The sequence below is a fragment of the Pongo abelii genome, chromosome 16, assembly GCF_028885655.2.
Source record: "Pongo abelii isolate AG06213 chromosome 16, NHGRI_mPonAbe1-v2.0_pri, whole genome shotgun sequence".
Taxonomy (NCBI): Eukaryota; Metazoa; Chordata; class Mammalia; order Primates; family Hominidae; genus Pongo; species Pongo abelii.
In genome coordinates this window covers 66,700,428-66,713,651 of record NC_072001.2, presented here as the reverse complement: position 1 = coordinate 66,713,651, position 13,224 = coordinate 66,700,428, and the positions used below count along the sequence as shown (strand labels likewise).

Sequence of the window (13,224 nt, the reverse complement as noted above, 5' to 3'; positions counted from 1 at the left end):
TCAGCCTTGTCAGACCCAAGCAGTAGACTTTCAACTTCTCCTCCTCCTCCAGCAATTGCAGTTCCCTTGCTGGAAATGGGGTTCTCTCTTCGGCAGATTGCCAAAGCCATGGAAGCTACAGGTAGGATAAGTTTTTATATATCAGTGTATACAGATATGAGAAGTCCTAGCTTATTAAAGACAACATAATTTTTAAGAGGCTATGAAACTTGGTAAGATTTTTAACACTATATTTTGTTATAAGAGCATCATAGCAAACACTCTTAAACTGATAACATAAAGACCTAATTCTTTGCCCATAGTCAGCATCAGACTGTTTTTCCCCTGTATAGGTGCTAGGGGAGAGGCTGATGCCCAGAATATCACTGTCCTTGCCATGTGGATGATAGAGCACCCTGGGCATGAGGATGAAGAGGAGCCCCAGTCCGGCAGCACAGCAGACTCCAGGCATGGAGCAGCCGTTCTAGGCAGTGGCGGGAAGTCAAATGATCCTTGTTATTTGCAGTCGCCTGGAGACATACCATCAGCTGATGCTGCTGAAATGGAGGAAGGTTTTAGTGAAAGGTGAAATTCCAGTTTCTGTACTTTTGTTCCATGTGTTATAAATTTCAAAGCCCCATTTATTATATACCCTTCATAAATGCTTCTAATTGTATGTAAAGTTGATAAATATAGTTATATGAAAAGATGGGCATTTTAGTTACAAGTTTATATTTCTGTGAAGGGTAAAAGTGACATGACAAATTTTGATTTGAATAGGTGTTTTCATGCCAGAAGGAATTTCATAATTTTTGTGTAAAATTATACAGAAAAAGGAAACAAGTCAAGTTTGTTTTGAAGTAAACATGCTAATAAAATAATTTTATCTCATACCAGTGATATAAAGTCGAGTATTCATTTTAATATTGGACATTGATTTAATGTATTTGATAGAATTGAACTTTTTTTTTTTTTTTTTTTTTTTCCTGAGACGGAGTCTCGCTCTGTTGCCAGGTTAGAGTGCAGTGGCGCAATATCGGCTCACTGCAGCAACATCCGCCTCCCCGGTTCAAGCAATTCCCTGCCTCAGCCTCCCAAGTAGCTGGGACTATAGGCACGTGCCACCATGCCCGGCTCATTTTTTGTATTTTTAGTAGAGACAGGGTTTCACCATGTTGACCAGCATGGTCTCGAACTCCAGACCTCGTGATCCACCCGCCTCGGCCTCCCAAAGTGCTGGGATTACAGGCATGAGCCACTGTGCCTGGCCTAGAATTGAACTTTTAAGTCTTCTCTGTGTAATATTTATATTTTCATCTCTTCTATAGTTTTTAATATCTAGTAGAAGATGCCCCTTTAAAAAGTGTAAAAAGATTTCTGTGATAATGCCTATCCTAAAATGAGATGTAATAGAATATCTTACAAATTCTCCCTAAAATCTTTTTTCCTTCATCACTTCTTATGACTTTAAATCTTTATTTTTCACTTTAACTATAGAGCCATATAGTAACCAAGGCTTGTGTCCTAGATGGCATGCAAGATTTTTCCAACAAGCTCAGTGAATATTTTCATAACGTATTTAAAAATACCTGTTTTTCGTAGGCAAGAATTCTCAATCATTTCAAATTTTAAGTATTTAATCTTTTAGGATTTAGTTAAGGTCATATTTGATCTCATTTAAATTTGAGCTTCATTAAACATCATTTTGTTGTTGGAAGAATTCAACATCAGATAAAGTTATTGCTCAGGTCACAGGAAATGTTATATGCATAATTGAACTGTTCAAGGGTTAAAGATGTGTTTCAAATTTTATCATAAACATATTTTATTCTCAGTGAGAATAAAGTAATACTACAAGTAAGCTTACACCTATGCTTTCTTTCCATAATGGTTTTAAAAAATTTGTGTTGCTTTCTCACTTGCACTTGTAGCCCTGATAATTTAGATCATACAGAGAATGCAGCTTCTGGAAGTGGACCATCAGCTAGAGGTCGTTCAGCGGTAACAAGAAGACACAAGTTTGACTTAGCTGCTCGCACATTGCTAGCAAGAGCAGGTAATTGTATGTTTCGTATCCTTTTCTTTGTGAAAGATCTTATTTTGAAAGCAATATAAAGGCACATTAAAGAAGATGCAAACTAATGATACTAAGTGCTGAGTCCCTCCACATTAACAGAACAGCTATTTGGATATCATTTGCTATGCATTTACATAATTTTATTTAAATCATAGCATACATTCATAGGCTTATTTTTAAGTTTCCCCGGGTGCAGAAGTCTATACTGGCCACTTACAGATTTTGAGAAATTATATAAATGCTCTTCCTTCTGCTCTCAGTCAATTATAATTTAAGAAGTGATGATACATGTGTAATGTTTAGCATCAGTGGTAAGAAGGAGCTGGAAAGGGCACTGTGCCAAAAAAGTAGGCCCTGGCTTTTCTGATATACTACTCTGTGGATGTTAGGGCTTCACTGCTAGATAAGGACCAGATTCCCTCATTACATTAGTAAATTCTAGGATTATGTTCTGGGCATGTAAAATATAAATTATAGGGAATATATTTTCCAAACCAAAAACTTGAATATGTGATTTGTCAAAACAGAATTTGATCACTGAAATACTAGAACATGAGTAATGATTCAGTAATTTACGGGAACAGTGAGAGAACTTGAGACTGTCCTAGACAATAAAGCATGTATATTTCTCATATAATTAAGGTGACTGATTTTTTTTAAAACCTAAAAGAATAGTAATAGCCAATATTTATTGAAGTTTTTTTCTATATGATTAACATTATAGCAGTGGCTCATGCCTATAATCCCAGCACTTTGGGAGGTGGAGGCAGGAGAAATCACTTGAGGCTAGGAGTTTGAGACCAGCCTGGGCCACACAGCAAGACCCTGTCTTTACAAAAAAATTAAAAAACGGTTAGCTGGGTATGGTGGCATGTGCCTGTAGTCCTAGCTACTCAGGAGGCTGAGACAGGAGGATGTCTTGAGCCTAGGGGTTCAGGGTTACAGTGAGCTAGGATTGTGCCATTGCACTCCAGCTTGGGTGACAGATCCAGATCCTGTCTCTAAAAACAGCAACAAAGACATTATAAAGCATCGCATGGATTCTCTTACTTAAACCTCTCAATAACGCAGTGAGATATGACTGCTATTATTATCCTCATTTGCAAGAGAGGAAACACACGTGATAGGTATAATTTGACGTTTTATGGTCTGAGATCCAATAAGACAACTGAGATAGGTTCTCACCTACATGTATGGCAGTTAAGAACTGGTGAAATATTCAGAATTATTTTATGCATGCAAATAAAATGCCTTTTTTGTTTTGTTCTGAGCGGGATTATACCGCTCTGTGCAGGCCCACAGGAATCAAAGTCGGAGAGAAGGAATATCTTTGCAGCAAGACCCAGGGGCATTGTATGACTTTAATTTAGATGAGGAATTGGAAATTGATCTTGATGATGAAGCAATGGAAGCTATGTTTGGACAAGACCTGACCAGTGACAATGATATTCTGGGAATGTGGATCCCAGAGGTACTGGATTGGCCTACCTGGGTGTGTGTGACTGCAGCGGGGGCTGCTCTGACTTATTTTCCTGCCCTCCTGTTCATATAGCTTACTAACAGCAGCCTTGCCTAGAGTTGAAACACTCTAAAAAGTCTTTTATCTCATCCTGAGGTTTGGGGATTTAAAGCATGAGGTTACTTTGATACCTACAAACTAATAAGGAAAAGTCTCTCTTGCTTTCTCTGTGGGATTTTATTGTTTCTCTCCCCAGACAAGATGAATAGAGTCATACTGTGGTAATATTTGATTCTGATGTCAAAGATAGATTACAAAACAAGCATCAGGTTCCAGTAGACGTTGACAGGTTATATAACATGGCTGCTATGCTCACATTGCTATCTGAATGCATGTTCTTCTCCTTCATAGGTTCCATTTAATCAATGTAATGCCTTATTCTAGGAACCAGTGCTCACCTAGATCTTGTAAATACCTCCATCCAGGGGCAGGGTACATGGTGGGTTTGTATATACATTGTTTAGCATTACATTTTTGTAGTAGGGAGACCAAAAAGCTCATAGATGTAAGTCCTACAGGAAAGAGGATCTGCTATATAAATAAGTGAATCGTTATGGTTTTTCTCAAAAATTCATAAAATAGGTATGCATTTTGTGACCAGATGAAAATTAGTCTTTTCACTAGTGGAGTTTTTTTTAAAAAAGCCTCATTTCGAGATAGGACAGATTGTCATGTTCATTAACTCTTCTCAGTAGGATACTCAGTTACTTGTATTGTTGATATAACTTATTAGAGTGAGAGAGGGCAAAGAACACCTTCAGATTGTGTTATCTGAATTCTGATTTGAAAGAAATTTTTTATGTAGCATTAATGAACATGTTGGAAATATTCTAGCATATGTAATAAAGTAATTTAATATCATAAATAATCTACTTGGTACTTCTTGGTTTTATGTTAAATTGACTAATCATTTGGTATGAAATCCTTTTGTGCAGCATGTTTGCGAGTCTGAAGACAGGGAAGAAGTGGTGGTGTGTGAACTGTGTGAATGCAGCGTTGTCAGCTTCAATCAGCACATGAAGAGAAACCATCCAGGCTGTGGGCGCAGTGCAAACCGCCAGGGCTATCGCAGCAATGGTTCCTATGTGGATGGCTGGTTTGGTGGTGAATGTGGGAGTGGAAATCCATACTACCTGTTATGTGGCACCTGCAGGGAGAAGTACTTAGCCCTGAAGACGAAATCCAAGTCAACAAGTTCTGAAAGGTACCTTGAAATTGTGTAGATATCCAGACCTCCTGAAGATACCTCATACCTTAAGTCTTGGGAACTATAGATTTTTCATGTGAGGAGTTACATATAACCTTCCCTGAAATCCCATGATTCTTACACTTTGGGCAGAAGGGATGGAGGGGTTTCAGAAATTCATGTTCCCAGGAATAATGGCATGGCAACATATCCTTCCCTGGAGTTTGACTGTGTTAACCTCTGACTTGTTGGCAAGTAATGGTCAGGACCCTTGCCTTAACCCTCAGGAGGCTTCTACTCAATTCTTTTCATTGGTGTTTTCTACCATATTTCTGGCATTTTAAGAAAAAACCAGACTTTTGATTAAACGAGTTCCATAAAAATATTATCTCTTTACATCCTTAATCCCTAGAGAGTAGGTTTGTTGCCTTTATTGTCAACTATTAAAATCTTTAAGGCTTTATGGAATAGAATTTGGTTAAAATAGTTGTTTTAGGTAACCCAGAAATCTCCCCAGTAGTTTGGTGAAGTAATCATTGATTTTGTAAGCATGTGTGTACCTACATACCAGCAGTTTTTATTATGTTAGCCTATAACATGAAACATACTTTTTTATTTTGTGCTGCTTTATTAATGACCTCTTAAAATGTTCTAATGACTTAATTTGCATTTTGGGGTACTAACTGTTTTATATAAAAATGCAATGTTCTTCATGTTTGGTGCAGGTACAAGGGACAAGCTCCAGATCTAATTGGCAAGCAAGACAGTGTGTATGAAGGTAGTTTGTTTTGAGAGCCTCTTTATTTTACATGTTTTTTTATATATCCTCTCTGCTTAACATCTGTTACTAAAATTCACCTTCGTGTGTGTGTGTGTTTGTATTTGTGTACATGTTAACTTAAATTTTCCCTTAAAAACTCAAGGGAATTTAATAGCAACAACGCTGGTTTAAAAGTCAAAGGAAAAGAACCTGGTTTCAAAGACCAACTTTACCACAGAATATTAATTTCTATTTGGTGTATTTTTTTTCAAAGTAGGGAAAGGATGTGGTATATTTTGAATTTCCACCCTAATTGTGGAAAGTAAAAAATAAATAGAGATGAGCATTGATTTTTCTGGAGCACTCATTTTCTTGAAATAACTCATTCCGTAATGATTACAGACAGCTAAGAACTCTTTGTTGGACCCATGACAATATTTTTAATTAGTTTAAACCTCTGTTACCAGCTGTAGCATTTGCTATTGCTGTCAACTTATTTAACTACATTGACTCCCTTTCCCTGAGAGTCTCACTTACGCTTCAGGAGTGCAGTTTGGTTAAGTTTTCAGGAGATGGTGCTGTAGTTCATTATGTGGTCACTGGACTTTCAATCCATCTGCATTTTATTTATTTATTTATTTATTATTTTTATTTCTTTGAGATGGAGTCTCACTCTGTTGCCCAGGCTGTAATGCTGTGGCTTGATCTCAGCTCACTGCAGCCATGGCCTCCCAGGTTCAAGCGATTCTCCAGTCTCAGCCTCCTGAGTAGCTGGGATTACAGGCGCACACCACCATGCCTGGCTAATTTTTGTATTTTTTAGTGGGGATGGGGTTTCATCATGTTGGCCAGGCTGGTCTCAAATTCCTGACCTCATGTGATCCAGTCGCCTTGGCCTCCCAGAGTGTTGGGGTTACAGGCGTGAGCCATCACATCTGGCTGCTCATCTGTGTTTTAGATGTATTTTCAGAATAACCATTGCCAGCAGGTTTATGTAATATTTAAATTCACGTACTATACATTTATTTATTTAAATTCCAGAAGACTGGGACATGTTGGATGTTGATGAAGATGAAAAGCTAACTGGTGAAGAAGAATTTGAATTACTTGCTGGACCGCTTGGTTTAAATGACCGGCGCATTGTACCAGAACCAGTTCAGTTCCCTGACAGTGATCCACTGGGAGCATCAGTAGCAATGGTCACAGCCACCAACAGTATGGAAGAGACTCTGATGCAAATAGGTAAACTGAAATCCTGATTTGCATTGATTTTATAGCATCTACTAGAATTTGTTTCTTAGATAGGTAAATAATAATAATAAAGTAAAAGTAAATAAGACTAATGGTTCAACATTATCTCACCCCAACGAGTCTCTTTAGCCAGTTGTTTTAACATTTTGAAGGTATAATGTGGTATTAAGTTTTGGCTGGGCATGGTGGCTTTATGCTGGTAATCCCAGCACTTTGGAAGGCCGAAGAAAGAAGGTCGCTTGAGGCCAGCAGTTCAAGACCAGCCTGGGCAACATGGTGAGACCCATTTCTGTAAAAACAATGAAGAAAAGTAGCTGGGTGTGGTGGTGTGCACCTTTAGTCCCAGCTACTCAGGAGGCTGAGGCAGAAAAATTGTTTAATCCCAGGAGTTTGAGGTTATGGTGAGTGATGATTGAGCCACTGCACTCCAGCCTGGGTGACAGAACCAGACCCTGTCTCAAGAGGAAAAAATAAATGTTTTGATTTTTTTTTTTTGTCTTTCATGATACCGAAGCAATAAAAAGATGTATAAAACTTGTTATTTAAAAAAAAAAAAACTTGATGTTAAGAGAATCCTGTAACCAACTCAAAATTATTGTGCAGTCTTCTTTTTATTTGGGTGAGAGGGTGTGGTAAATTTTTGGTATAGGGAATACAAAATAAAGAATTGGGCGGTATTGGTAATTCAGTCCTTTATAAATTCTCAAAGCATGTTTTTAAAACTTTCTTATATCTTTCTTATCATCAGTAGATGTGATACATGGGCAAAATGAACAAAACAAAAAATACGTAATGGAAAATTTCTCCTATGGTAAATACATTGTTAACATAGAAATATCTAAGTTAGAAATATCCATGTTTAAACTTAGAAGTATGTGAGTTTCTCCTAAGAAATTTTCTATATAACCAAGTTCCAAATGAGCAAAAGACATTGGTTTGTTATGGAACATCTGTAGAATAGGAAATTTTTTTAGTAGTTCAGATATATTTTTTTCTTACCTTGTTGAGAACGAAACAAAATTATGTTTTTCAGGTTGCCATGGCTCCGTAGAAAAGAGTTCCTCTGGGAGAATAACGTTAGGAGAGCAGGCAGCTGCCCTAGCAAACCCTCATGACCGTGTGGTGGCTTTAAGGAGAGTGACTGCTGCTGCTCAGGTTCTTCTGGCCAGAACCATGGTCATGAGAGCACTGTCTCTTCTGTCAGTCAGGTAAGTGAGTGTTATTTTATGTCACATGATGCTAAGTTAACTTCTAGTGTACATTAACTGGGAGTCTGGTGGTGTTTGGGAGGGTGACATGGAATTTTAGAAGCTTGAATATGTACTGTTGAATGAAAGATGTTAGACTTAGTCATCATTGTTATTCACTCAATCAGTCATTCAGTTAATACTTGGCTCTTTTTAGGTAGAAAATAATGCCATTATCGCAACTGAGTAAACTGCATACATTTTATTTTGTTGCTTGAAATGGGAAACTAAGGCTGTTGATCCCAATGGTGCTGGATCAAAAACTAAAGGTCAAAATGTATTGACTGTCTGTGTAGCTAAGTCAGCCTGCAGATGCCATCATGGGGATCCTTGCTGTGTTCATACTGTGGAGTGTAATGTAAAAAGGGGATGAGAACCAGAAATACCTAAAAGACAACTGTTTAAGAAATGATTAAGCAGGAGTATTTAATGGCAAATCAGTGAAGGCAGAAAGATCCTGAAAGAAAAACAAAATTTCCATAAGACTGTGTGCTATTGGCTCAAGGATAGGCAAATAGGATAGTACAGAAGAGAGTTCAGAAGCTGACCCACACATATAAATAAACACTTGATTTATGGTTTGATTTATGACAGTGGTTTACACTGTATAGCAATAGAGAAAGGATGTTTTTTTCAATAACTGAAGCAGGGTCTGATGGTTTATCCACATAGAAAAAAAAAAGCCTTGGTCCCAACCTCAAACTATATAAAGCAAATAGTTATAAAGTGGCTATTAGATCTAAATATGAAAGAAAAATAAATCAATAAAGTTTATTGAAGGTAACATAGAAGAATTGCTTCTTGTTCTTGGGACAAGCAAAAATTCCTCAGGCAAGTCACAAAAGGAATCTGCCATAAAAGATTGATAAATTGGAATACAATAAAATAGAAAACCTCTGTTTAGCAAAAGTGATTTGAAAAGTAAGAAAGTAAAAAAGCAAGTCATAGAATGGAAGAAGATATTAGTAATGCATCTAACCAACAGAATGTGTAAAGAATTCCTATAAATTAACAAGAAAAAGACAACCCAGAAGAAGGTGGGCAAAACACATTAAGAAGTGTTTCACAAAAGAGGATCTCCAAATGGCCAATAAACATGAAAAGATGTTCAGCCTCACTCAGTCTTCAGAGAAATGAAAATTAAAACCCAGTGTGATTGGGAGGCCAAGACGGGAGGAACCCTTGAGCCAGGAGTTTGAGACCAGCCTGGGAAACATAGTGAGACCCTGTCTCAAAAAAAAAAAAAAAAAACCTAAGACAAAAAACCCACCAATGAGATACTACTGCACACCCACAAGAATGGCAAACATTTAAAACACTGGGGAGAAAAAAGTGACTGAAACGGCTAAAACTCTCATACATTGTTAGTGAGAAAATAAATTGGTATAACCACTTTGGAAAACTGTTTGATAGTATCAACTAAAGCTGAACAGGAACATACTCTGTGACCCAGAGATCCACTTCTGGGTATATATCCAACAGAAATACTTAAATATGTGCCCCCTAAAGACCAATCATTCATGGTAGTACTATTCATAATAGCCCCATGTTGGAAACCGCCTGATTGTCATCTGTAGGGATAAATGAACTGTGGCAGGTTTCATGTATATGTCAATGAAAATGAACTGCTCAATGCTACGAGATTTGGATGAATCTTACAAACATAATATTGAAGAAGCCAGACACAAAAGAGTACATACATTAATTATTCAATTGATGTAAAGTTCAAAACCAGGCAAAACTAATTTGTAGTTTTAGAAGTCAGGATAGTGGTTACTTTTGAGAGCATCGTGACTGAGAAAAGCCCAAAGCAGGTTTCTGAGGTACTGGCAATGTTCTGTTTCTTGATCTGGAGGGTGGTGACATGGGTTTGTTCAGCTTATGAAAATTTATGCTTTGTGAACATTCCTGTTTTACTTTGGCAGTTCAATTGTACTTCAAGTATATGCCAATACTTATTAAAAGGAGAGAACGTTTAGATGCCAGTTTCCAGCTTGATACCTTTGACAGCTCTTAGGACATGTATGGCTAATAATAGTGCAGCTTACATTTTATTATGGTTGTTGATGCTGTGAATGTTATGTGGGACTGCAAATGGTCCCTTAAGAAATCCATTTTCTTCATCCATCTGAAATGTTTTTCTTTACTGGCAGTGGTTCCAGTTGTAGCCTGGCTGCTGGTCTTGAGTCTCTGGGGCTAACAGATATCCGAACGCTGGTTCGATTAATGTGCTTGGCAGCAGCAGGGAGAGCTGGCCTCTCCACCAGCCCTTCTGCCATGGCTAGCACCTCAGAACGATCACGAGGTGGGCATAGCAAGGCTAACAAGCCTATCTCTTGCCTGGCCTATCTGAGCACAGCAGTGGGATGTCTTGCATCAAATGCTCCTAGTGCTGCCAAACTGCTTGTACAGTTGTGTACACAGGTAAGCTAGTTTCAGTACTTTTCCCCGTTACATTGCTTATTTCTGAGTGATTCTTGAGCCTTTTGAAATGAAATATTTTTGTTCCAAAATTACATGTAAAAATTAAGCCTGTTTTTCCAATTGCTTCTTCAGAACTTGATTTCTGCTGCAACAGGTGTAAATCTAACCACAGTTGATGACTCAATTCAGCGAAAGTTTCTACCCAGCTTTCTCCGAGGAATTGCTGAAGAGAACAAGCTTGTGACCTCCCCAAACTTTGTTGTAACACAGGCCCTTGTGGCATTGCTAGCAGACAAAGGGGCCAAACTAAGACCTAAGTATGATAAGTCAGAAGTTGAAAAGAAAGGTAGGTTTCATACTACTGAAACATACAGTCTTCTAATCGACTTGATTCTTATTTTTAAATAATGTTTTTACATTGTTAGTATATGATAAATTATCTGACGTTTCTTAAGTCTAGAATGTAAAAGAAGTGCATAGATTCTTTTTCGCTGTGTATGGAAACAAAGATTAGAAAATGTACCATATTAGTTTAGTTATAGATTATGATTTGAGTTACCATAGATAATAATCCTGGTAGGTTTCTTTAATAAAATTTAGATGAAGGCAGTGTTATTTTTCTCTTTGTTTTAAGATTATAACACTTTGAAGGGACTACTTATCAGTACTGCCTTTCTCTTCATCAGGACCATTTAGCCAAGAGATACTGGCTTTTGTTTTTTGTTTCTTTTTGAGACACAGTCTCACTCTGTCGCCCAGACTGGAGTGCAGTGGCACAATCTTGGCTCAGTACAACCTCCACCTCCTAGGCTCAAGTGATTCTCCTGCCTCAGCCTCCCAAGTAGCTGGGATTACAGGCACATGCCACCATGCCCAGCTAATTTTTCTATTTTTAGTAGAGACGGGGTTTTGCCATGTTGGCCAGGCTCGTCTTGAACTCCTGGCCTCGTGTGGTCCTCCCACCTCGACCTCCCAAAGTGCTCAGATTGCAGGCATGAGCCACTACGCCCAGCTGATACTGGCTTTTGGATCTATAGCCCAGTTCCTTGACTGGTTACAATCACACCATCACTTTTGAGCAACAAAAGCCAAACTGTTTTTCTTAAAGGCATGCTGTCTCCGTCCTGGTTTTAAAATTATTTGTGCTGCTTTCTTAGTCTACTGAGTCCTTGGAGCAAAGACTATTGATTGCTGTATAATAATTTTTTTTTTTTTTTTGAGATGGAGTCTTGCTCTGTCCCCCAGGCCGGAGTGCAGTGGCACAATCTCGGCTCACCGCAACCTCTGTCTCCCAGGTTGAAGCAATTCTCCTGCCTCAGCCTCCCGAGTAGCTGGGATTACAGGCACACGCCACCACACCATGGTGTGGCTAATTTTTTTTTTTTGTATTTTCAGTAGAGACGGGGTTTCACCATGTTGGCCAGGCTGGTCTTGAACTCCTGACCTCAGATGATCCTCCTACCTCGGCCTCCCAAAGCACTGGGATTACAGGCGTGAGCCACCGTGCCCAGCCTAAAATGTGTATTTTTAATGAATCAGATTTCTTACAGAATTTGATGTGAGATAAATGCTTTATTTTTTGTGTGCATATTTTAGTGAAATAATTGCTTGCAAAAGTGCTAATTCTTAAAAGATATGGGTTAACCCATTTGCTTGTTCACCACCACCGAATCTCACCTGAGCATCATTTCATGTTTTGTTTAAGCAGGTTTAATTGCCCAATTGTATGCCCATCCTTCCTATGATCCTTCTGCTGTAGGCCCTCTGGAGCTGGCTAATGCCCTGGCAGCCTGCTGCCTCTCCTCCAGGCTGTCCTCACAGCATCGGCAATGGGCAGCTCAGCAACTCGTGCGCACTCTTGCTGCACACGACCGTGACAACCAAACTACTCTGCAAACACTTGCCGATATGGGAGGAGATCTTAGAAAATGCTCCTTTATCAAGTTGGAGGCTCATCAGAATAGAGTAAGTATTTTGAGTGTAAAGTGTGTTAATCACCTTATGTAAGATGAAATAGTCTCTGCCTTTCTCAAAGAGCTCAAAGTTTAGGTCTCTCTGTGTCACTCTCGTTCACACACGTACACATACACATGCACACAATTACAAAGATGTTCCTGGCGGTTAACAACTCTACTTTCTCTGTATTTTGGTATAATAGTATACGAATTGGAGAATTGGATGGGGGATGAGAAGAAAACCAAAGGAATAGCTTCACAAAAGGTGAAGACTTATGCATTTGGTCCTCTGTATCTGTGGGTTCCGCATCCATTGATTCAACCAACTACCAATGGAAAATATTGGGGTAAAAAATAATGATCCAATAATAAAAAATAATACAAATAAAAAGTACAGTATAACTGTTTACATAGTATTTACATTCTGTTAGGTATTTAAAGTAATCATGAGATGATTTAAATTACATGGGAGGATATATATATATATATATGTTATATGCAGATACTACCCCATTTTTATAAGGAATCTATCTGCCAGTTTGGGGCAGGGAATCATGGAACCAATCACCCACAGATACTGAAGGACAACACGCAAAAGGAAAACAGATTGGCCTCACTCTTTTAATCTAACCCACGGGGTCTCTGAGCTATAACAAGAAATGAAGATTGAATTGTATTACTTAAACAATTTTTTTTTAACGGAGTCTCACCCAGACGAGTACAGTGGTGAGATCTCGGCTCACTGTAGTCCCTGCCTCCCGGGTTCAAGTGATTCTCCTGCCTTAGCCTCCCACGTAGCTGGGATTACAGATGTGCACCACCACAC

The 13,224-nt window shown here is 38.5% G+C and overlaps 1 protein-coding gene across 20 annotated transcripts in view; it reads left to right on the top strand.

The window, feature by feature from the left end:
* The window catches only part of HERC1 (HECT and RLD domain containing E3 ubiquitin protein ligase family member 1), a 247,610-nt gene that overhangs the window by 169,960 nt on the left and 64,426 nt on the right, over window positions 1-13,224 (top strand). For 15 of the 20 annotated variants that reach the window (XR_010137477.1, XR_008514122.2, XM_054532755.2 and 12 more), the window contains 11 exons: window positions 5-121; window positions 333-564; window positions 1,911-2,035; window positions 3,328-3,548; window positions 4,511-4,783; window positions 5,491-5,539; window positions 6,563-6,763; window positions 7,806-7,980; window positions 10,173-10,443; window positions 10,576-10,789; window positions 12,152-12,408. Coding sequence is in view for 18 of the 20 variants with exons in the window: in XM_054532755.2 (XP_054388730.1) it covers window positions 5-121; window positions 333-564; window positions 1,911-2,035; window positions 3,328-3,548; window positions 4,511-4,783; window positions 5,491-5,539; window positions 6,563-6,763; window positions 7,806-7,980; window positions 10,173-10,443; window positions 10,576-10,789; window positions 12,152-12,408 (2,135 nt within the window). In the remaining 2 variants the exon portion in view is untranslated. The remainder of the gene's footprint in view (window positions 1-4; window positions 122-332; window positions 565-1,910; window positions 2,036-3,327; window positions 3,549-4,510; window positions 4,784-5,490; window positions 5,540-6,562; window positions 6,764-7,805; window positions 7,981-10,172; window positions 10,444-10,575; window positions 10,790-12,151; window positions 12,409-13,224) is intronic. The other 5 variants (XM_054532766.1, XM_054532763.1, XM_063716682.1 and 2 more) reach the window with 3 other exon arrangements.